The sequence below is a fragment of the Dermochelys coriacea genome, chromosome 7, assembly GCF_009764565.3.
Source record: "Dermochelys coriacea isolate rDerCor1 chromosome 7, rDerCor1.pri.v4, whole genome shotgun sequence".
Taxonomy (NCBI): Eukaryota; Metazoa; Chordata; order Testudines; family Dermochelyidae; genus Dermochelys; species Dermochelys coriacea.
The window spans coordinates 23,359,547-23,383,625 of NC_050074.1; the positions used below are offsets into that span (position 1 = coordinate 23,359,547).

General features: G+C 45.8%; 1 protein-coding gene across 1 annotated transcript; it reads left to right on the top strand.

Annotated features, from left to right (window-relative positions):
* The first annotated feature begins 306 nt into the window (after window positions 1–306).
* On the top strand, window positions 307–20,190 carry SEC61A1 (SEC61 translocon subunit alpha 1). Its single transcript, XM_038409996.2, has 12 exons — window positions 307–662; window positions 3,672–3,739; window positions 4,450–4,515; window positions 4,617–4,695; window positions 5,685–5,816; window positions 6,704–6,813; window positions 7,086–7,239; window positions 9,567–9,727; window positions 10,618–10,815; window positions 11,264–11,455; window positions 12,560–12,636; window positions 18,267–20,190. The coding sequence occupies exons 1-12, from the start codon at window positions 383–385 to the stop codon at window positions 18,451–18,453; spliced, it is 1,704 nt and encodes a 567-aa protein (XP_038265924.1). The 5' UTR covers window positions 307–382; the 3' UTR covers window positions 18,454–20,190.
* The last annotated feature ends 3,889 nt before the right edge of the window (window positions 20,191–24,079 follow it).

Here is a 24,079-nt window from a genome sequence, read left to right on the forward strand (position 1 = left end):
GGGGGGGGGGGATGGGACAAGCCTGTTCAGTTTTGTGTGGTTAGAGAGTTGGCACCCCTAAGCCATACGTGTATTTGTTTTTTAAAATCTCATCTCAACCTCATGATTTTTCACAGCTAACCCTTCCCCTCCCTTTCTCTTCCCCTCCCCCTCCAAAACTTGCAGGTTGCCCCTTCCTGTAAGAAAACTAATGCGCCTAGACCCACAGCTTTAAGATGGAGGCTAAACACGCGAAGACTACAAGTCCCAGCAAGCCATGGGTCACCGTGGGAGATAGTTTAGACCCAAGAAGGCGCATGGAATGCTGGGACTTATAGTCCCCTGGGTCCAATAGCTGCAAGGGAATAGTCTGGGCCGTGCGTCTTGCCGTAGTGCATGCTGGATGTTGTGGTGGCTGGTGGGCGCAGTGCATGATGGGAATGAGAGCGCCTCTGGCCAGGGCGGGACTGGGCGGCGATGCCTGCCAGGGACTTGTAGTTCTTGGGGGTGCCCGGAAGTCTGTAGCGCCTGCGCGGAGGAGCGCGGCCGGCGACCCCGTGCGTGGCAGGAAGCGGAAGGGGGCCGGTCGGGCTCGAGCACTGACGTGTCCCTCGGAGTGAGCAGGAGCCTTCGCCCGGCCTCTGCTCCCTCTTTTCGGACAGCAACAGCGGCCGAGATGGGGAGTGAGTGTCGGCGCGTAGCCGGGGGCCTGGGAACGATGGAGGGGTGCCCGAGCTGTGCCCCGGCTTGGCGGCGCCCCGCTGCCCTCCCCATCCCCCCCCCCCAGCTGTGCCCCGGCTTGGCGGCGCCCCGCTGCCCTCCCCATCCCCCCCCCAGCTGTGCCCCGGCTTGGCGGCGCCCCCCTGTCCTCCCCATCCCCCCCCCCAGCTGTGCCCCGGCTTGGCGGCGCCCCGCTGCCCTCCCCATCCCCCCCCCAGCTGTGCCCCGGCTTGGCGGCGCCCCGCTGCCCTCCCCATCCCCCCCCCAGCTGTGCCCCGGCTTGGCGGCGCCCCCCTGTCCTCCCCATCCCCCCCCCAGCTGTGCCCCGGCTTGGCGGCGCCCCGCTGCCCTCCCCATCCCCCCCCCAGCTGTGCCCCGGCGTGGCGGCGCCCCGCTGCCCTCCCCATCCCCCCCCCAGCTGTGCCCCGGCTTGGCGGCGCCCCGCTGCCCTCCCCATCCCCCCCCAGCTGTGCCCCGGCTTGGCGGCGCCCCGCTGCCCTCCCCATCCCCCCCCCAGCTGTGCCCCGGCTTGGCGGCGCCCCCCTGCCCTCCCCATCCCCCCCCCCCAGCTGTGCCCCGGCTTGGCGGCGCCCCGCTGCCCTCCCCATCCCCCCCCCCAGCTGTGCCCCGGCTTGGCGGCGCCCCCCTGCCCTCCCCATCCCCCCCCAGCTGTGCCCCGGCTTGGCGGCGCCCCGCTGCCCTCCCCATCCCCCCCCCCAGCTGTGCCCCGGCTTGGCGGCGCCCCGCTGCCCTCCCCATCCCCCCCCCAGCTGTGCCCCGGCTTGGCGGCGCCCCGCTGCCCTCCCCACCCCCCCCCAGCTGTGCCCCCGGCTTGGCGGCGCCCCGCTGCCCTCCCCACCCCCCCCCCCCAGCTGTGCCCCGGCTTGGCGGCGCCCCGCTGCCCTCCCCACCCCCCCCCCAGCTGTGCCCCGGCTTGGCGGCGCCCCGCTGCCCTCCCCACCCCCCCCCAGCTGTGCCCCGGCTTGGCGGCGCCCCGCTGCCCTCCCACCCCCCCCCAGCTGTGCCCCGGCTTGGCGGCGCCCCGCTGCCCTCCCCATCCCCCCCCCCCGCTGTGCCCCGGCTTGGCGGCGCCCCGCTGCCCTCCCCATCCCCCCCCCCAGCTGTGCCCCGGCTTGGCGGCGCCCCGCTGCCCTCCCCATCCCCCCCCCCAGCTGTGCCCCGGCTTCGCGGCGCCCCGCTGCCCTCCCCATCCCCCCCCCCAGCTGTGCCCCGGCTTGGCGGCGCCCCGCTGCCCTCCCCATCCCCCCCCCCCAGCTGTGCCCCGGCTTGGCGGCGCCCCGCTGCCCTCCCCACCCCCCCCAGCTGTGCCCCGGCTTGGCGGCGCCCCGCTGCCCTCCCCATCCCCCCCCTATCTGTGCCCTGGCTTGGCGGCGTTGGGCTCATAATGCAGTTTTTGACACATTATAGGTCTTATTTTTTTTATCAAACTGTTAAAACAAGGTTATCTTCTTGTAATATGAATGTGCACGCTGAGCAGTCAAACACAAATTTTTCCTCGTTTCTTTTCCTGTCTCTGCTGCCTTGTAAATTTTCTTGTATTAGGATCAGGGTTAGCTTTCTCATGTTGGCCTCCATTCTACCCTTGCTTAGGCTTTTCTTATTAGCTGGGCATTGTAATTTTTATAACATCAGGAAAGAAATTTTCCGCAGCATGCAAAGTAGCAAATACAAATTTTCTTATGGTAGGAAGGCTCTCTATGATGCCAGGAGATCAGGCTAGATTACTTGACAGGTACTCTTGACTTCACTTGCCTGTGGATCATCTAAAGTTCAGTAGGAGTGCCATAGTAAAAGAAACTGCAAGCTAAGTGGGTCATGGTCTGTAGCCCTAAACTAAAAATCTGTCATTCTTCCTGAATAACAGAAACCCACAGCAATGAAAGATGTTCGTGTCCCTAGTTAATAGAAGTTTCAAGATAGTCTGTTTGAGGAGGAGGAACTGGTTAAATTCTGGAAAAGAATTTTGGTTTCATTGTAGTAAAAGTAAAATGTAGATGCGGTATTTGCAGAAAGTGAAAAACCACAATCCAAGAAATTTCTTTTGGAAATTAATAGCTTAATATCTAGTAAACTATTTCTGGTCTAGACTTAAACAGGGTACATTTAGTATCAGTTTCATATTTCCACAGAGCTACTGAAAGCGATCAAGTTTCAGTGCTCTTGTGCTGTCTTTCATGAAATGGATATAAAGGAAGTAATTCCTACCACATAATTTCTGCAATCTGAGATTCGACTGTTGTCCTGAGAGAGTCAGCCTACCTCCCTTTGAATTTCCTTGGACCTTATGTTCCTGTCTTGGAAAAACACTTTATTTTATAACTGTTAAATCTGAAAGAAGAGTTCGTAGTTCAGGCCTGTATTATGGATACCTCCCATTTCCTTAAATCTTAAGGCTCAGGTAACTTTCAGATCTCATTTGCTTTCTAAGGATAAACCTCCTCATGCTGGTGAGCAGTTTCACACACAAATCTTGTGGGATTGTTTGAGTAACTGTTTAACTAGTGCCTTTAAGGGGTTCATTCATTCATCCCCAAAGTAATTTCACCCTTCCACATAAATTCAGTTATTCACCTTATGCCTCAAATAACCACCATCAAATAGAAGTTGGAAGGATGTGGAAGAGTATATCTCTAGAAAACAAAATAAGTTAATAATATTAACATTCTCTTCCTCATCCTTCTCAAGAAAGAGTTACAAAACACCCAAATCAGCCATGTATAATAAGTTTGCTGTTTTGTTATTACACTCGTTCAAAGGTGCAACTGCTTTCTTAGCGCAGTTAGCCAGATGTACCTAGGACAGATAAGGGTGAGGTGACCACCTAGTCCCTAGCCCTTGCAAATTTAGCAATTTCCATTTTTTTAAGATGTCAGTAACTAATCATCAGGATTGCCATAAGTTCCATATCTGTATGTTCACTTTACCATCTAACTTTTTATTTTGTTTTACAGTTAAATTTCTTGAAGTAATCAAGCCCTTCTGTGTTATCTTGCCTGAAATTCAAAAGCCAGAAAGGAAGGTATGTTATTGAGATGTCCTTCAGGACTCTATTTGTAAGAGAGAGACTTCTAAGCCTAAGGTGTGTAACTGTCAGCAGTGCAGTTACTTTAACTGAAATAGTTACACCATTACAACTCTAGTGTGAACAGTTGTACCCAATATAAATCATCTTTCCGCTGGCATGAGTGCATCCATGGTAGGTATTGTACTGCTGTAATTATACCAGTACAGTTGAAGCAGTACAACTTTTGTGTGTTGGCAAGGCCTGAGGTATATGATGATATATATATGAGAGAGAATTAATTGCAGAGTAGCTAAAAATGGTATCTTAAAATTCAAAATACTCTTCTTTTTCCCCCATCTCCCTTAAAAACAACTGATTTGAACAAATAATCTTAGATTGGAATTTTTGCCAAGAGCTTTTTTTTTTTGGTAGGCCATTAAACTAAGAATCCATTTCAGTGGATCAGTACTGGAATTACCTTATACTGCTTGTATAAGGTTGTTTGCTTGGATGAAAGTTTCATTAAAGATTTACCATCTTTCCTTCTAGACTTCATATAGTGTAGATGGGATGAAAAGGGATTTGATAATTTGCTTTTTTCTAGTATTTTACTATAAATATGCAGTTACATTATAGAGTTTAGGTGACCTGCTTAATAGACGAGCTCTTGTGACCAGTGACAACCCATTCAGTTTAACTCCTGTGTTTTTTCTCTCTTTCTTCAGATTCAATTTAAGGAAAAAGTGCTATGGACAGCTATTACTCTTTTCATCTTCTTAGTATGCTGCCAGGTATGTTTGTAACGTTCTTTCATTTTCCTTTCAAATAAACAGGAGAACAAAGTCAGTGCTTTAATTTAACTCCACTTCACTTTCATTGCTTGGAAATTCAGATTCCCCTGTTTGGTATCATGTCATCAGACTCGGCAGATCCTTTCTACTGGATGAGAGTGATTCTGGCTTCAAATAGAGGTAAGATCCTGGCAAGAGCTTAATTGCCAGCGTAGGGTTTTATACTTCCACTGGCTGTGTAACTTGGCATGTTTGAACAGTTGGGATTTTAGTCTTAGTTTATAGATTTTTTTTTTCTAATGAAGTTAATATCTGGATTGGAGCAATAAACACGGCATAATAGAAAAAATGATAAATCTGGGGATTGGAATTGGCACAAATACATTAAAATTATATATGAATAGACACATTATCAATTGCATATAGCCAAGTGGAGGAAAAATAGCCTTTGGAGAGAAAGTGGGAACAAGACAGCTCATAAATACCCATATATAATAGAAATTACAAAACTCCTGCAGTACATTCCATGTATTCTGATGCATGTTCCCAGCTATAAGATCTTTGTACTTTTTTTTTTTTTTTTTTCTTACTGACACTTTTGGTCAGTCACACAGAGTAAAACCGATGCTGGCTGCTCAGTTGTCCAGTTGCTCATTGAAGCTTTTTTTTGCTGATATAAATCAGATACAGTATTAATCACTTTGGTGCACCGTTTGTTACTAGTTGAGGTGTGTGTATATGTATCTGGGCAAATCAATTGATTTTAGCAAAATGGGAAGTGCAGAGATTTGCATGTAACTGAGAAACGTTATACAGTGACCGATTATACCAAAAAAATACTTTGAAGTCATCCTTCAAAGGAAGAGAGTGAAGCTTTACCATTTCTACACCATCTTATATCTGGTGTAAGTACGCTGGAAAGCAATAACTTTAATGCATGGCACGTGATACTAAGGCGTCATTCATTGTCTAGCAAATTAATTTGCATCAAACTTCAGTTACCTTCTAAAACTTTTCTTTTTAAACTGACTCAGAGAAGGAGGTGCCACGTCTCTCTTATTGTTCTGTCTGTACCATGAGGAGGTGGGAGGAATGAAAAGTCAAACTTTGCACTTTGTGGGGGGTCTGGAAATAGTGAACTGCAACAATTGGCTTTCTGCATCTGACAGGAACATTGATGGAGCTGGGTATTTCACCCATTGTCACTTCCGGGCTCATCATGCAGCTCTTGGCTGGTGCCAAGATAATTGAGGTTGGGGACACTCCAAAAGACAGAGCTCTCTTCAATGGGGCACAAAAATGTAAGTAGCAGCTGATATCAAGGAGGCTCATCTAGAATGAGGCCTGACATTAACAATGGAAGTTGTGAACTTGATCGCCTGAAAAATCTTGAAATCGCACGTATAGGCCTCCCCAGATGTTAGTTTTCTGGATTCTGAATTTCTTAGTACTTCAATACTCTGATTTATTGTCTGCTGTTTCTTGGCCCATCTGAAATTATCTGGTGGGTTTCAGTTTAGTTCTTGGTGGTTGTCATGTGATGGTGTCCCTGCTGCGGTTTCAGCAGAGAGGCCAAATGTTGAATGGAGCATGGAGATACAAATACTGCCCAGACCTCTAAATGTAATTGAGGCATATTTGATATGGTAGAATGGTGCGGCAATTCTGTGCTGCGGATGTCCCTCTTGTGTGAACTTTAAAAGGACTTGAGACTCAAGTCCTTTTAAAATTGGCTCTTTTCAGTAGTAAATGTTGCTATGCTATCTCTGTAACGTACAGATTTCAGTTAATTTTAGTCAGATCTTCTCTACAACTTGTTTCTATACAAGGAACTATTAAGTTCCAAAATCTGTTTACTGAAGAAAAACTCACCTAAATTGCTTACGTATCAGCTTAATGTTTTACTTTGTATTTAAAAAAATATTTCCTGCAAACAAGAGTGTTTAACGCTGAGAATGTTGCTTCATCTGTTTTAGATTTAGATTAGTTTCTCTCTCATTGCTGCTGTGCAGTGTTTTTGTTGATCCTAGAGTTTCCGGTGACCGATTTCAGTGCCCAAACTTCATTTTGGCATTGCATTTAGATGTCTATTTCATTAGTTCTTGTGTACTCCTTCCCCCTGCTACCCTTTTTTCACTAGTCTGCAAATGTTGTATAACCTGACAGTATTTTTTGTCGTCTTTTACAGTGTTCGGCATGATTATTACAATTGGTCAGTCTATCGTCTACGTAATGACGGGGATGTATGGAGACCCATCTGAGATGGGTGCTGGTATCTGTTTGCTTATCACAATTCAGGTAACTTTTATACCACACCCTTTACATCACTCCTCAAAACCATACGTCCCTTTTATCCTAAAGGAGTCTAGAAGGTGCAGTTATACAGTCTCCTGGAGTGATGGGAAAGGAGTGAGGAGAATTGAAAGCACATGTCTGCCAACCAAAAAGGATATCTGATCTTCTCCTTGTTATAGTTAATGGAACAAAACATTTGTATCCAATCAGCATTATTACAAAAAATAGAAGGGGATGAAGTCTCCAGTAAATAATGCAATTTCTTTTTTTTGCAGCTTTTTGTAGCTGGGTTAATAGTTCTACTATTGGATGAGCTTCTACAGAAAGGATATGGTCTTGGTTCTGGCATCTCTCTCTTCATTGCTACCAACATCTGTGAGACTATTGTATGGAAGGCATTCAGCCCCACCACTGTGAACACAGGCCGAGGTAACTCTTTGCTTGTGTTAGGATTAAAGTATTCTGTAATATGAAAGATGACTAGATTATCTGAGTAGCTTCATGTGCACTCTTCCCACCTTCTAAAGTTCCACTCATACATAGCAATTTCTACAGTAATCTTCCAGAGCACAGAGAATTTCAGCAACAGAAAAGTTGTTTCTATGCACAAAAGAAAAAAAAATTAAGGAAATTAAGTTAAATAGTAAATACTGCTCTTGACTTCTCAACTCCTGTAATTTTTTCAAGTGGAATCCTAATAATAATAATAGAGATATTTGTATGCAAGGTAGAAATGCATGTGTAATGCAAATACTGAAAGAGAAGACTCCAGAGGTTTAAGATGAATGGTGTATAGACAGCATATTACCTTGCTTGAGGGAGGGAGTGCTTCCTTCCACTCAGCAGCTACCCCTATTGTTGATTTGAGTGGTACTTTTTCCAAAGACTAATCAAATCATCCTCAGTTGCAAGGATAGGGAATGAGGTTCCATAGGGGACATGAAGAACTGTAGGGAGAGGAGATGGAAGTGTTGGGTGCTCACAGGAAGGCAAATAATTTCATTTGTGCAAATAAGCTGTAACTCTATAATATAGGGTGATCAAGTGTTCAGTCCACAGCTTTCTCCTTTTACTTTGCATTGTTTATTGTAAGTCTGCAGAATACCTCCACCAGATCTTTACTGTCTCCTTAAATGTATGCTTTAATCAGAATCTGGAATGAAGAATGGCAATCTAAACAACATAAGAATGGTCATACTAGCTCAGTGGCCTGTCTTCTGACATTGCTCAATGCCAGATGCTTCAGAGGGAATGAACAGAACAGAACAGGGCAGTTATTGATGATCCTGTTGTCCTGTCTCTGCTTCTGGCAGTCAGAGGCTTAAGGACACCCAGAGCATGGGGTTGTGTCCCCGACCATCTTGGCTAATAGTGATTGATGGACCTATCCTCCATGAACTTACTTAATTCTTTTTTGAACCCAGTTACGCTTTTGGCCTTCACAACATCTCTGGCAACAAGTTCCACAGGTTGACTGCATTGTGTGAGGAAGTACTTCCTTACGTTTGGTTTTTGGTCTGCTGCCTTTTAATTTCACTGGGTGACCTCTGGTTCTTGTTATGTGAAGGGGTAAATAACACTTCTTTATTTACTTTCTCTGCACCATTCATGATTGTTTTAGACCTCTATCATATCCCTCCTCAGTTTTCTCTTTTCCAAGCTAAACAGTCCCAGCCTTTTTAATATATCCTCATATGGAAGCTGTTCCATACCCCAGTCACTTTATGGCCATTCTGTGTACTTTATCCAATTCTAATGTATCTTTTTGGGGGATTGGGCAACCAAAACTGTGTGCAATATTCAAGGTGTGGACATCCCATGAATTTATGTAGTGGCATCTATCCCTTTCTTAATGGTTCCCAATCTTCAGAATTGGTTGCTGGGAGGCTTATGAGTCTGTCATTTCAAAATGTCACTATTATTTAAAAGGCAGTGGTTTTGTACGACAGAATTCATAGTTATAGCAGAATCCAAGCTGCTGCTGCTTAAGAATCTTGGGTCCATAAATTTTGAACGCTCTTCTTTCTGTGTGATTTTTCAGCAGGACAGGAGAGTCAAAATCGCTTGCTTTGTGATAGTGAGTTCTCAAAGCACAGATGTTCAAAGTAGGAAAACAAAACAATGCATTTCTTTTGAAATGTAACTGTGTCATAAAAAGTGATTACAACTGTTTCCCTTTTAATCCCATGCTGCTGTGTTTTGCTCTGTCTGTTGCGGATAACTACTCTGGAAAACCTAAATTTCTAACAAGAAATTTGTTCTCAGGCACCAATTGCTCGAACTTTTTGGATAATTCAGTGCTTCAGGATGCTCTGAATTCTGCGGGTATAAAGCGTACTGTTTACATCTCTCTTGTTCCCTGTGTTTTATAGAATCATTGTTTTGTCTTCTAGTATGTTCTTTGGCACTGTCTAAAATAGTCAAATGGTGTGGAATCCATATCTGTATGGAATTAGCAGACGTAGCTTACTCTTTGAAAACAATTGCATTCTTCCTTGTATTAACATGTTTCTTATAGAAGGAATTGCCTTTAGGGTGTGATTTTTTTCAAAACTGCTCAGCATTGGCCTAACTGATCCTATAGAAATCAATGGTAAAACCCTTACTGACTTTAGTGGGAGCAGAGTTAGACCAACAGCAAGTGCTTCTGATAATCCCACCCTAAATAGTGTATTTCAGAAGCCTAGTTAATGTCTTAGTTCAGGTATTAAGATACCTGAACTCATTGTCCTTCCCCACTCCCTTTCTCATTTAAGGAATGGAGTTTGAAGGAGCCATTATTGCTCTGTTCCATCTGCTGGCTACTCGTACGGACAAAGTCAGAGCTCTCCGAGAGGCCTTCTACCGCCAGAACCTCCCTAACCTCATGAACCTGATTGCTACCATTTTTGTCTTTGCTGTTGTCATTTACTTCCAGGTCAGTCGGAATCTAAAATAATGTTTAAAACTACTGCTGGTAGATATAGTAAAGTCACCTATTTCCTGGTACAGATGCAGTCTGATAAATTCTGAGTACAGATCCTTACAGCACTTCCATAGAAAAGCTGAATATTGTGAAGATAAATATGAATTTAAGACGTTCAAAATCTTTGGCTCTTTTGTGGCTTTAAATCAGAATTGACATGGCAGAGTATTTAAAAATTGATTTTTTTTCTGCAGCTTGGAAAGTTAAACTTCACCTTTTTAGTGCATGCAGAAGACTCCTAATGACTTGTGGGTGTGCATGCAACAGCCAGGGCTTCAGTTACTTGATCTGAAAAGGCTGGAACTCCACCCTTGGCTTTCTGTGTCCCCCGAAAGGCTTGAGAACTATTGTAGACTGAGAGAGATGATGGATGTGTACTAACAGGCCTTGCCAAAAATGCCTCAATGTTTTGCTGAAAATACCATGAGCCCATAAAAACCTGAGTTCATTTTGGAATTTATTGCAGCAAAATGGCCAATAAGTAGCAAGTAAGGGTTTTTTGTGTGTGTGTGTGTGTGTGTGTGTGTGTGTGTGTGTGTAGCTTTGAAATTTCCACTTCTGGGCACTATGCTGAGTTCTTCCTGTAATTTCAGACTCGCCTTTGAATATCTTGGCATTTCATAAATTCACATATTTAAGCTGGCCTGTGCAACAGTCTAAATTGGTCTGAGGTCTTGGCAGAAGGGTTTACATAAAGGGCTGAACTAGCAGAATGTTTGACACTCACACGGTTCACGGCAAGATTTTTGTTGAGACCTTTCATGTGTTGCAGTTGTGTGGTGTCTGTGCCATCTGTGTTTTACTTCAGAGTTACAGTGGGGTTTTCACTTGGCATTTTTCAGGGCTTCAGAGTGGACCTCCCCATCAAATCTGCCCGCTACCGTGGCCAGTACAACACTTATCCTATCAAGCTGTTCTATACTTCCAATATTCCCATCATTCTTCAGTCTGCCTTGGTATCTAATCTGTATGTGATCTCCCAGATGTTGTCTGCTCGCTTCAGTGGCAACTTGTTGGTTAGCCTGCTAGGCACCTGGTCTGTAAGTATCCACCTGTTTTCTGTAGCCTGTTTTACACCATGCAGGGGCCCCACTAGAATGCCCAGCTTCGGACATGATCTCTGTAAACATAGTGACACTTTCCCAGGCAAAATTATGCACATTGAGACTAACAGCCCAACATGTGATGATTTCCCTTCATTATTGACTGTGGAATACATGGTCTGCTACATTTACCATGTGTGTTTAATCTGTGGCTTGCTATTACTTTTTCTTCCCTTGCAAACCCAGTATCTTATTTTTTCATTTGTCCCTTGTTCCCATCTTTAGAAACTGCTCATAATCAAACTTGAATTCCCTTGTGCAGCCCATGCGCGCACACAAACTCTACCTATTAAAAAATGGATGATGCATTTAACCAGGGTTAGTCTAACTGCTAATAAATAGGGACACAAAACTAAACAGTACAAACCTATTTGTTTCTTTTCAGGATACTTCATCTGGAGGCCCTGCTCGCTCTTATCCAGTGGGTGGACTTTGCTATTATCTCTCACCCCCTGAGTCCTTTGGTTCAGTGTTAGAAGACCCTGTCCATGCAGTTGTTTATATAGTGTTTATGTTGGGCTCCTGTGCTTTCTTCTCCAAGACCTGGATTGAAGTTTCTGGCTCTTCTGCCAAAGATGTAAGTTAAAGAAATTGTTTTACAGGATAAAAACAGGAGAATTGTCCTGCAGTAATTACTACCTCAGCAGTAATATTGTGAAATGGACAATATAGCCTGGTGCCAGCCTTGCCTCTTAGTAATACCACTACTTATGTGGAGTGCCTTTTTGTCTATGGATTGCAAAGCACTTAAAGCTGGGCAAGCATTTCTGTCCCCATTTTACAGAGGGGAAAACGGGCACACAGGTAGAACCCTGATCTCCTGATTCCCATTTGGGGCCCTATTCACTGGATCACACCAAAAAACCCTAGGTGGGTAGTGTAAGAATAGAGATGTCTGAGATTCTTGACTATCACTTGAGTAGTATAGAAAGAAACAGAACAATATGAAAGAGAAACTTCATAAGGAGCATAGTGCGTAGCTTGGAGCACTACATATGAAGCATAGTGGTCAGATGACAGCTGCACTGTGTATGGGTAATTATCTCATTAAATACGTGCACACAGTATATTTTAATACTTCTGTACCTGGAAAAAAAACAGGCTCTCATGGGATCTTTGTGGGGACTGATAACTGGAAGTAGCTGTGTTTCAGACTTGCTTAATTGGTGGTATGTTAAAAATAGTTCAGCGCATCTACATGCCAGTAGCTGGCCTATCTAAGCTTCAATCACTCAGATATGTAACACTCAAGAACAAAATATTTCATTCTTAAATTGAATTGCTTGTAGCTATTGGAGATGGTAAAATGGCTGACAGTATGGCAGGTTTTAGTTAGGAAGAAATAGCTTTTGCACAATGAACATTTTCATTTGGGATGGATCTGGCTGCTTGCTGCCAAATGTGGCTGAGGACCTACCTGGAACTCTGTACAGATCTTGGCTGGGTTTTGCTTGTGTGTCACTATTAATCATGGCTTAGAATACTGGAACAAGGCATTTTACACTTTAAACATAATAATTGGGAAAAGCTCCACTTTGTGTTTGTTCTGTTTCTTGGAAGATGGCTGATATGTAACCACAGAAATGTCATGCTTTTAATTCCAGAAAGCTATGTGGCTCTGTGAAATTAACCTAAAAAAATGAAACTAAATTTCTTTACTAAATTTCTTGGCTCAATACAGGTTGCCAAACAACTAAAAGAGCAACAGATGGTAATGAGGGGCCATAGAGAAACCTCCATGGTCCACGAACTAAACAGGTGAGCTACAAATATGTCCGTGGGTATATGTACCAAATGTTCATGTAATATCCGTGCTACAATAGGCACTGTGTTCAGAAGATTAGAACTTGGATGTCCTTTCAAGCTCAGTTCTAGGGTTATATGCTAGCCTACTGCATAAGGTCATGTCTCCTGCTGGAGGCTGGGCCTATAAACACTGCAATCTACTGCTACCTCACAGCTGAAGGATTTAGCTCCAGTAGTAGACCTGTGTCTGGTGCTGAAGTCTGACAGCCATGGTGTGAGAATGCAAACATATGGGTCCTCGCACTAATATAAAAGCTCTCATACAAACAGGCTAGTAATCAACTGGCCAAGTTATCTCCAAAAGCCCTCCATTGCAGGGTGATGGGTATTGAATCACCTAACTTTGTAAGCAGTTATTCTTCTTCGAGTGATTGCTCATGTGTATTCCACTATAGTTGTGCGTGCTCGCCACGTGCACCGGTGTCGAAAGCTTTTCGCCTAGCAGTATCCATAGGGGAGCACCCCTAGCGACCCCTGGAGTGGCACCTCCATGGTATGCACGCTCTCCCCACCCTCAGTTCCTTCTTGCCATCAGTGAAGGTGCTTTGGAACTGTTTGGCTCCAGCTTTGCTGTAGCTCGTCTCCAGAACTCTTGCTCATTCAGCGTATGGTATGCGTAGTTAGGTTTAGTTTAGCTAGTGTGCCCAGGTCGAGACATGCCCCGTGCCCTGGGTTTTAAGTCGTGTGACACTTTATAGGCGGCTGATGCCTGTGAGTGATCCGCATGCGGACTGTTTCTGCAGTTTGGGTGAAACCCATCTTAGCGATCATTGCAAGATTTGCAAGTCATTTATGTCTTGGACCGAGAGAGAGAGAGAGACGATAGGCTACAGGCTATCCTGATGGAGTCGGCGTTGATCCTGACTCCGGCGCACTGCTCTGAGTTGGCACCGGGCACCGTGGTGTCGGTGCGTGAAGACCCCCCGGCGCCATCTACCAGTCGGCACCGCTCCCCATCCGCGGGGCACGCCAAGAAGGCTAAGAAGAGGCCTTTGCCACCGCTGCACTGGAGCAAGACTAGGGGGAGAGGCTAGATCCATGTTGGGTAGGCCTCTGACTCAGGTTGAGTGGGGTAGCCTGGCCCCTTTGGAGCAGGCTTCCCCAGATGTCCGGATGCCCTCTCCCCCCAGAGGCCCTGCAAGCAGCCCGGGATGTTATGTCCATGCCGGTACCAGGAGCACCGCCAATGTTGGCCTCACAGTCCAGAGGCAAGCCACCGTTGGGAACTCCGTAGTTGCCTTCAACTCTGTACCAGGGAATTTTCCCGACACCGTTTGCCGCTCAGTGACCATCCCGGGCGTAGTCCACATAGGTCGCTGTCAACCCCCACCAGGTTGTCTGGCTGGGTTCCATCTGACAGACTCCAGGCACCGCTCCACCTCGAGGAGTGGATGCCGATGAGACCAAGGCAGATGACACTGAAGGGCCTCATCTCAAAGGGGTTATAGTAGCCAGTCGTGACATGAACGTCTATGCCATTCCCTTTCATTGTCGTGCTCCAGGACCCACGGTGGCACTGCTCCCAGAGCCTCGGATTTGCCGGTGCGGATCCACCCGCCGGAGCCAATCGCGGAGCAGCTGCTACCAGCAGTACTGTTCCTTCACGTTGGGGTCGCGGTCTCGTGGTCGGCACTCCTCCCGGTCCAGGGACAGCGGCAAGTCGTATGTCAGCCCAGCCTTTCTTCATAGTCGTCCACTGATGGGCTAGGCCAACAGCCAAGTCCACATTAGTCCCAGTACAATCGGGGCGGTCCTGAGCCTCCCTCCCACTGGACAGTTTTGAGACCCTGAAAGGGCTCATCAACACAGTCACAAGGTTTCCAATGACAACAGCCAGAGTGCGTCTCCAGCTCTTGGGTCACATGTTGGCGTGCACATACGTGGTTTGTGCTGCCAGGCTCAGGATGAGGCCCCTCCAGCTCTGGCTGGCCTCTGCATTCTCCTGGGCCAGAGACCAGATGGACCAGGTCCTCACTGTGCCCAAATCGGTGATCGCCTCCCTTCAAATCGGTGATCGCCTCCCAGGGAACGTGGTCTGTGGGGACTCGTTCAAAGGCAGGCCCCTGTCACTGGAACTGGTGTCCGACACATTGGACCTGGGGTGGGGAGCCCATGTGGGAGATGTTCAGACCCAAGGTCTGTGTCCTGCACAGAACCTGGCCCTCCACATAAATGTCAAGGAGCTCCGGGTGGTGCACCTGGCGTGCATGGCCTTCCGTTCGCACCTGGAGGGCAGCGTGGTCAGGGTTCTCACGGGCAACACAGCCTCGATGTTTTACATCAACAGGCAAGGCAGGGCCTGATCCTCTGCCTGGAAGCCCTCAAGCTGTGGGACTTCTGTATAGCCCACGACATTGGCCTACCACCTACCGGGCACCCGGAACTCGTGGGCTGATCGCTTGAGCAGGGACTTCTCTCAGCACGAGTGGTCTCTTCACCCAGAGGTGGAGCACAGACTTTTCCAAGAGTGGGGAACTCTCCGGTTCTGCTCCCGGGAGGGGGAAGGGGGGGCTGGGGCAGGGTGCATCTATCTCTGATGCCTTCCTCCTGGTCAGGCCAGTTTCTCTATGCCTTTTCCCCATTCCCATTGATCAGCAAGGTCCTGGAAAAGATAAAGACGGACAGGGCCCAGGTCCTCCTGAATGCCCCAGCATGACTCAGGCAGCATTGGTATGGGACCTTCATGAGCCTTGCTGTCGCCCCGCCATGGTCGCTACCGTTCCACCCGGACCTGTTCTCCCAGCACCAGGGCTGCCTCCCCCACCCCAACTTAGTGGCACTTCACCTCACCATGTGGCTGCTCAATGGTTAGGCCGGGAGGAAAGGATGTGCTCGGAAAGGATTCAGCGTGTCCTCTTGGAAAGCAGGCAACCCTCCACGTGTCGAGCCTACTTGACAAAATGGTCTAGGTTCTCCCGATGGGCAGCTGAGCAGGGCGCTTCCCCCATGACTGTCCCGATCCAGCTCATTTTGGACTATCTCCTTCACCTTAGAGCCCAGGGCCTGGCGCCCTCATCCATCAAGGGGCACTTGGCTGCCATATCAGCCTTCCACCCACTGGTGCAGGGGCACACGGTGTTCTCCCATGTTATAACTGGCCGATTCCTTAAGGGAAAGGATCATCTCTTTCCGTACGTTAGGACCCCGTCCCGCAGTGGGACCTGAACTTGGTGCTGGCCTAGCTGACGGGGGCCCCCCGTTTGAGCCACTAGCTACATGCTCTTGGTTATGCTTTTCGTGGAATGTAGCCTTCCTGGTTGTGATCACGTTGGCACTGCGGGTCTTGGAACTCGGGGCCCTGGCCCCCAAACCCCCGTACACGGTGTTCCATAAGGATATGGTACAGCTCCGCCCACATCCTTCGTTACTCCCAAAGGTGGTCTCCGCCTACCACATGGGTCAGGACATTTTCCTGCTGGTCCTCTTCCCCAAGCCCCATGTGTCCAGTAAGGAGCGCCACCTCCACACGCTGGATGTGAGATGGGCTCTCGCCTTTTACCTGGAACGTTCAGGAAGTCTTTGCAGCTGTTCATCGCCTTGGCCGAATGCATGAGAGGTCAGCCGATTTCCACTCAATGGCTCTTCAATTGGATCACCTTGTGTATTCGTGCCTGTTATGACCTGGAGGGAATTCTGCCACCCTCGATTGTGCGGGCACATTCAACTAGGGTGCAGGCCTCGTCTTCTGCCTTTTTAGCCCATGTCCTCATTCAGGACATTTGCGGGGCTGCCAGGTGGTCTTCAGTTCACACCTTGCATTATGCGATCGTCTCCCGGATAAGGGGGGATGCTGGGTTCAACAAGGCTGTGCTTCATGCCGGAAATTTGTGAACTCCTACCCACCTCCAACAGATATAGCTTGGAATCACCTATTGTGGAATACACATGAGTAATCACTCAAAGAAGAAAAAAGTTACCTTTTCCATAACTGGTGGTGTTCGAGATGTGTTGCTCATGTCTATTCCACATCCCGCCCTCCTTCCTCTGTTGGAGTTGTCTGGCAAGAAGGAACTGAGGGTGGGGGGAGCACGCAGCACCCCTTATACCGTGCCATGGAGGCGCCGCTCCAGCGGTTGCTAGGAGCACTCGCCTACGGGTACTGCTAGGGGAAAAACATCCAACACTGGTGCACGTGGCAAGCACGCACACCTACTGTGAAATAGACATGAGCAACACACCTCAAAGAACACCAGTTACGGAAAAGGTAACTGTCTTTTCTAATTGGTTTTGAGTCTGCTGGTGGCTGTGAGGACTGCAAAAGCCTGAAAGATAAAATTTAAGAGCTGTGATTGCATGCACGCAACAATTTTCATGCATTTTTACTGCATCGTTAGTAATATATTCAACACTTAAATAGCACTTTAATGTTTCTGCAACGCTTTGAAAATGTAACCTGTTACAGGAAATATTATTAATCATAATTGGATGTCTCAGTTACATACCTCTATGGGTAAGAGCTACGGCGTTCTAAATGATGTTGTTTTAAATCCCAAACAAGTATTTAATAAACTACTTGGTGCAAAGGTGGGGCACAAAGTGACCCTTCGAGTTCTGCAGAGCTTCCCACTGCAGTTCTCACCTCTCATATGGAGGTGTAATATGTGGAGAGACTACAGATCCCAGCCTGCTTTGCTCCATCTCAATGCTAGCTGTAAGTCACTTGAAATGAAATGGAGCATTTTCTAGGATCTAATTGCCATTGGCTGCCCCTCTGTTTAAAGATGTGGCTTGATGTAGTCTATTCCATTCCATTCCCAGGCAGCTTGGTGGTGTTTGTCCTCAGCTGTGCCATGCTTGGGGCCCCTAACCTAGTATGCTGAGCCTAGTGCATATTCCTCCTCTCGGATTGCTGCACCAAGGAGGAAGAGGGTGTTTTGTTACTGTGGACCTTTTTGTTTTTATTTGTAATAGTTACCTTAAGCTGCAGGGGAGCTGCTGAAAAGGTATTTAAGATGCCTAGTTGTATGAGGTTTAGCTCCCTGGTCTTTTAAAGGGACTGACTTTTTCCCTCATAGAAAACACTCACCTTGTCGATTCAGACTGTTCTCCCAGATAGGTATATCCTATAGCAGAGGTCCCCAAAGTGTGGGGTGCGGCACCCTCGGGGGGCATGGAGGAACCTTTGGGGCAGCATGATGTGGCCTGGGCCAGCCCCCATGGGGGTGGGGAGGGAGTGCCACCCAGGCCCTCCCCGTCCTCTACCCTGTCCCTAGTCTTGGCTTGGCTCCACTCCCTGCGCCGCACCAGTACCGGCCGCTGGCCATGGCTCTTTTCCTGGCCTGAGGCTGAGGCCGGGAGCAGAGCCGCACCTGGCCGTGGGCCCAGCTGCCAGCCTCCATTGCAGCCTAGCTGCAACTGCACTCCTGCCCCCAGCCTTGGCCCATGGCCGTGGCCCCAGCCTCGATCCCCTTACCACTGGCCACCTCTCAGGCTGCGGGGGAGCATGGACGGGGTAAGGTGCGGGGGTGGGGGGTGATGACCCTCAAGTTTGGGGACTACTGTCCTACAGGAATACCAATCCCTGGTGCGAAAGGTAGCATGATGTCTGACTGTGCTTTTCCTATTACCATTGTATTTTACAGGTACATTCCCACAGCTGCTGCGTTTGGTGGTCTCTGCATTGGTGCTCTCTCTGTCCTGGCAGACTTCCTTGGGGCAATTGGGTCTGGAACTGGAATCTTGCTAGCTGTTACTATCATTTACCAGTACTTCGAAATTTTTGTAAAGGAACAGAGTGAAGTTGGGAGCATGGGAGCTCTTCTTTTCTAAACCCAGCTTCTGATGGACCTAGGAAAGGGGGAGGCGTATTCTTGAATTATCCAGTCAGGTGAAAAGAAATAAAACAAACTCGGGCACATCATGCTATAGGAACATGTATTTTAATAATGTTTCCAAAGTGCATTTCCTTTTGTTCACTTTTTAGCATATTGTTTGTGTTTTATAAATTGTTGGAAAATGTGCAAAAACACTTTTAAAGAAAATTGTTTATTTTTAATTACTTATTAGGAAAACCAACTTCCTGAATTGGATTTAGTTTGACAGCTCTTTAATTTTTCATCCCCTTGCAGGAATGATAGATCTGAAGCCTTTGTAGGCTTAGATAAATAGACATGGGGGGAGGGCTATGTATTGGAAGGGATGTTTTTTCTATATATATTGTGTTTGCAACTCCTCTGCAGTGGATTAGGTGAGAGAAATCTCTCCCTCTGATGCTGGAGTTGATTAATTATGGTTGTAAGCACAAACAATGTTTAATATGTTCAGTTTTGTATATTTTTTGGAATATGGCATATTTAGTGAAGCATTTTCAGTGTATTTTTACAAAGGTGTCTCTACTTCCAAATGTCTTGTAAATTAAGCTAGGTCTTGTCAAATGCTGAATATTGGCCTGAGACTGTTGCCTAGTTTCTGTAGATGTTAGAAATGCTTTCCCTTCCATAAGCTGAAAACTCAGGTCAGTCTAGGTTTCTCAAGAGGGAAGCAATTATTGTGCCTAGGAGCTGTAACCTTAAAACTTGGTAATATGGGGAAGCCTTGTAAATGTTCTAACTACCATTGACCACAGTCATTTCTAGCTCTAGCACTGAAACTGAAACTGGTTGGGGATTGCATGTCACAACTTTTTAGAGGCAAATCTTCTTTTGTCTTTTGATAAACCCAGACTTCTCTCATTAAAAATAAGTAATAGTCTAGCAGCAATGAGGATATCATCTGACTGCTTATTTCTAGTGAATTGTATGAGATTCATTGCTACAGAATGCCACAAGTGTAATTGACATACCTGTCCCAAAGTACCTAATTTATGGTCCTGGACAGGAGATTAGTCTGATAACTTTGTCACTGCCCATGTAAAAGGCATCCTTTTGCCATCTCTGAAATATGTTTAAAATATACCCGTGCTGACTTGAATAGTGTGGAGTGAAAACACTTGCCTGGACACCTGTGGCTTCCTGTTTTGTTTTGAGGGCTGCTCCTATCAAAATGGAGAAGTCACCTTAAAAGGCTTAAAGAAAACTGGGGAAAAAATCCTCAACTTCTAATTTTAAGTTAGATTGGTCCTAGGCACCTTAAATGTTGACAAATGCAAACGTTTTGTGTACAAAGGAATCCTGCAAGTAAAATTTCTTCTTCAAACAGTATTGATCAACCTGGGAACCAGAATGGGAAGGGGTAGTGTTGAAGTGTTTCTCTGTACTGCACCAATATGACTGTATTTTCTACTGTTACTCTGAAAATGTAAAAGATGGTTTGTGCTTTGAGTGACAGAAAATCTTTTCTATTATATGTTCCTGAGAAAAGTAGAGCCAGAGCCAGAAACTCTTGCTGTATTTGCCACCAAGTTCTAACAAATGTGTGAGAATTCTGCAGGCTCTGTATGCTATGTACCTATCAATAGAAACTTAAACGCTTAAAATGGGACAAGGACCTGAATTGGAAAAAGGACAAAAGTAATGGAATAAAGTAGCCATGAATAAAGAAAATGTCATAAAAGTCCACTTAACTTCACACTACATTCGTTCTGGTTTTTTATCCAGAGTCTGTTTTGAAATAGCAGCATGTGACAACAGAGTTTTTGATGCAAAATCTGAGATAGTTCAGAGGTGACTTTTGATGTAGGGGAAAGGGGGTGTCTTTCAGAAAGACTAGTCAAGGACCTCACTTCTGGCTGGGCTGGAACTGTATTTGCGTTTTCAGTTAGAACTTCTCTTTGAACTGGCTGCAGTTTAGACCAACAGTTCTGGAGTTTCTGGTGAATAGCACTTGTTCTGTCCATCTGTATTTTGTTGCCTAGTGGTGAAACTTTGTACATCTTCAAGCAGATATGTCCTGAAGGCAGAATCTGATGATCATATAGTGGAGGTTTAGAATAAAAACAAAGAGCTAATGCCTAACCAATCTGCTTTATAATTAAATAAAGTACATCTTTGGAACTAACGGTTGACTTATAGTGCTTTAAATACTGCTGCAAGTGTATGCCTAAAAGACTCTTTAAATGAATGGTAAGACTGATGCGTACTAAAGAGTATACAAAGACAGTTCCTGCCCCAGAGAATTTAAGATCTAGGTATAAAGCAGGATTCAGGAGGTGTCCAAGACATGCAGATGAGCATCAAGACTGGGATGATGAGGTGAAAAAAACTTCAGCTGTTATCAACCTCTGTTGTATTGCCTAATATCTAAATGTGTCTCTACCAATGTTCTTTGTAGCATGACCCTATTTAATTAAAAGAATCAAGGGGGTGAGTGGTTGCAGACTATTTTCTGCCCTGTCCTCTGTGGTTGCATGTTTCTGATGTGGTGGGGAAGGAAGATGTTAATTTGCCTTTTAGGAGGCATTCTTTCCTTCCCCTGAAAATGCTCTTCTCTCTGCTCTTGTGAAGTTCAACCTGTGCTGTCATTTGTAATGCCACTGTAGAGTAGAGATTCTTAAAAGTGGGGTGGGCAGCAGAATGGGGCTATGGTGCTGTTAATGCACTTTAAGAGCTGGAAAAAAGGACATCTGAAATAATGTAAATTATATATATATATATATATATATATATATATATATATATATATATATATATATATATATATATATATATATATATAAAAATTATAATAACGGGGAAAATTGGCAAAAAAAACACCCTACTTTCCCCATGCCAATTTTCTCCCTACTGTTACTCTCACCTTCTTGTCAACTGTTTGAAATGGGCCATCCTGGTTATCACTACAAACGTTTTTTTCCTCCTGCCGATAATAGCCCACCTTAATTGATTAGTCTTGTTACAGTTGATATGGCAACACCCATTTTTCGTGGTGTGTCTCTATCTTCTTACTGTATTTTCCACTGCATGCATCCGATGGAGTGGGTTTTAGCTCACAAAAGCTTATGCCCAAATAAACTTTCGTCTCTAAGGTGCCACAAGTACTACTTGTCTTTTGGTTTTTTTTTTTCCTGTTAAAAAGTTGTCTGCACCAAGGAAAATCTTCAGAACCCCTGTTGTAGGCAATATTCTAAATGGATTGTGTGGAGAGGAGGCCAGTCCCTGGTATGACTGTAGTTAGCACTATAGAGAATTTATTTACAGTGGCAATGCACTTTGCAACTAAGCTACTGAGCACCTCTGTGTCTGTCACTGAGGTGTAAGACAAGATTCTGACTTGCGCAATATGCTAGTCAGGGTAAATCTTCAATAAATGTGAAATCTTGACTCTACCCTCTGCTTTTCCCACTTGATCTCCCTTTCAGTCAGTGTCGGTAAGCAGTGACATGTTTCAGGTGGCCTTCAGTTCCCTCCAGCCTCATAAAGTTGCATGCAGCTTTTTGGGCACTGCTGTTTGCTTATTGACAGGGTATGACATAATTGACAGGTGCTCAGTCAGCTTTGTGGGTGTCTGGAATACTAACGCAGTTTCCCGATACGTGTCTCAGTATGCTGACTGAAGTTTATGCCCTTGGGAAGGGCACTATGGCCCAGTGGATGTACTCACTGATGGAGGAGGGGGCTTTCACAAAGGAGTGTACAAGGATATGGAGGAAAGCTAACAAAATTTTGAAGCTCTCTTATTTCGTATGCAGCTTGGACTGTCTACCTTTAGAGGTTTTTTTTTTTTTTTGTCTTTCCCTTTGCCAGATTGTTGACATGAAATTCTAGCCTTTGCCTACTTCCTGCCTAAAAAGGTCACAGTTTGAACTTTGGCCAGCAAGGATCAACATCCCTGGCATCCTCCCAGCTGTCCAGGGACATCTGCAGGTGTTCAAACAATGACTGCTTGTTGAAACTTCTTTTGTTCTGTGAAAGAGGATCCAGTTTATCCAAACATCCCTGAAGGACTCTCTTGAAATTAGAAAAGGAGTACCCGTGGCACCTTAGAGACTAACAAATTTTTTTCAAATTTCAAATCTCTTGAAATTGTAACAGCAGCTTTCCCACTGGGGGGTGCTGTTCTACTGCAGTTCAAGGCTCTAGTTCCTTGATGTTGAAAAAGCAGTTAAACATGCATCACAGGTGTAGTTGTCTTTTTGCTTTCTTTTTTGTTTTGTTTTGTTTTGATGTGTTGCACTGATATGCGGTACAGGGTAAAATGTAAAGAACAATGTTATCAAATATATTGGCATAGCACCTAGAATCAGAATTGATGCCCCACTGCGGGAGCTGTACAAATGCATAAAATTATAGTCCTATTTTAGTGCTTACAATCAATGAAAGCATTTGGGCCACACAACCTACATCCCAGGGAGGCTGCAGCTGTCTGTGTCACTTAATTTGCTGAACATTACCACAAAATCTGTGGGAAATTGATGCCTGGATTGGGACAATTTTTACAGGAGTGAGAAGACACCGTTACATGAAATTACGGGAGGAAGAACAATCTTCAAAACAAAAATATATTCTATGTTCGGGTCCTAATTAGTTAGCAAGACTTTAAGCTTCTATTTCACAATATGAGAACAGACTGGCCCACTAAAATGGGGCTGTGTTCTAAGGTCTAGTCTCTTGTTGACCTCTGGCTGTTACAAATATCATACTAGCCAAGTTGGCAGCACTTGGTAGAAAGGAAATACCATGGCAGTTGGCACCTCTCTTGGCAGTTTCCGAAGAGAGGCTAAGGACTGCAAGGGACAGAGACTGCCACACCTTGTCACCATGGAGTGGATGCTCATGGTCAGAAATGGGACACAGGTGATCGGGGATGAGGGGCATAAGAGAGCCTCTTCCAGGCATCAGACCTGTTGATCTGAATGTACTAGAGTTTTAGAAACAGAAGGAATACTATTGGATAAGCTATGATTCAAACACTTCTGCATTCCTTTAGTGAAATCACAAGGATGACCTGTATGGATCCTGTCCCAGACCCCCTGTCCTGTATGCTGTAGACAAGCTGCAGCTGATGATTCCCACATATGAAGTGAGCACTGAGGAAGACACTAGCTATCTGAAACCTGAAACATCCATTTTTGAATGTTGTTGTGTCTAGCCACTCATTGGTTTACAGATTGTAGAATCATAGCATATCAGGGTTGGAAGAGATCTCAAGAGGTCATCTAGTCCAACCCCCTGCTCAAAGAAGGATCAATACCCAACTAAATCATCCCAGCCAGGGCTTTGTCAAGCCTGACTTTAAAAATGTCTAAGAAAGGAGATTCCACCACCTCCTTAGGCAACCCATTGCAGTGCTTCACTACCCTCCTAGTGGAAAAGTTTTTCCTAGTATCCAACCTAAACCTCCCCCACTGCAACTTGAAACCATTACTCCCCATTCTGTCATCTGGTACCACTGAGAACAGTTTAGATCCATCCTCTTTGGAGCCCCTTTCAGGTAGTTGAAAGCAGCTATCAAATCCCTCTTCCTTGTTCTCTTCTGCAGACTAAATAATCTCAGTTCCCTCAGCCTCTCCTCATAAATC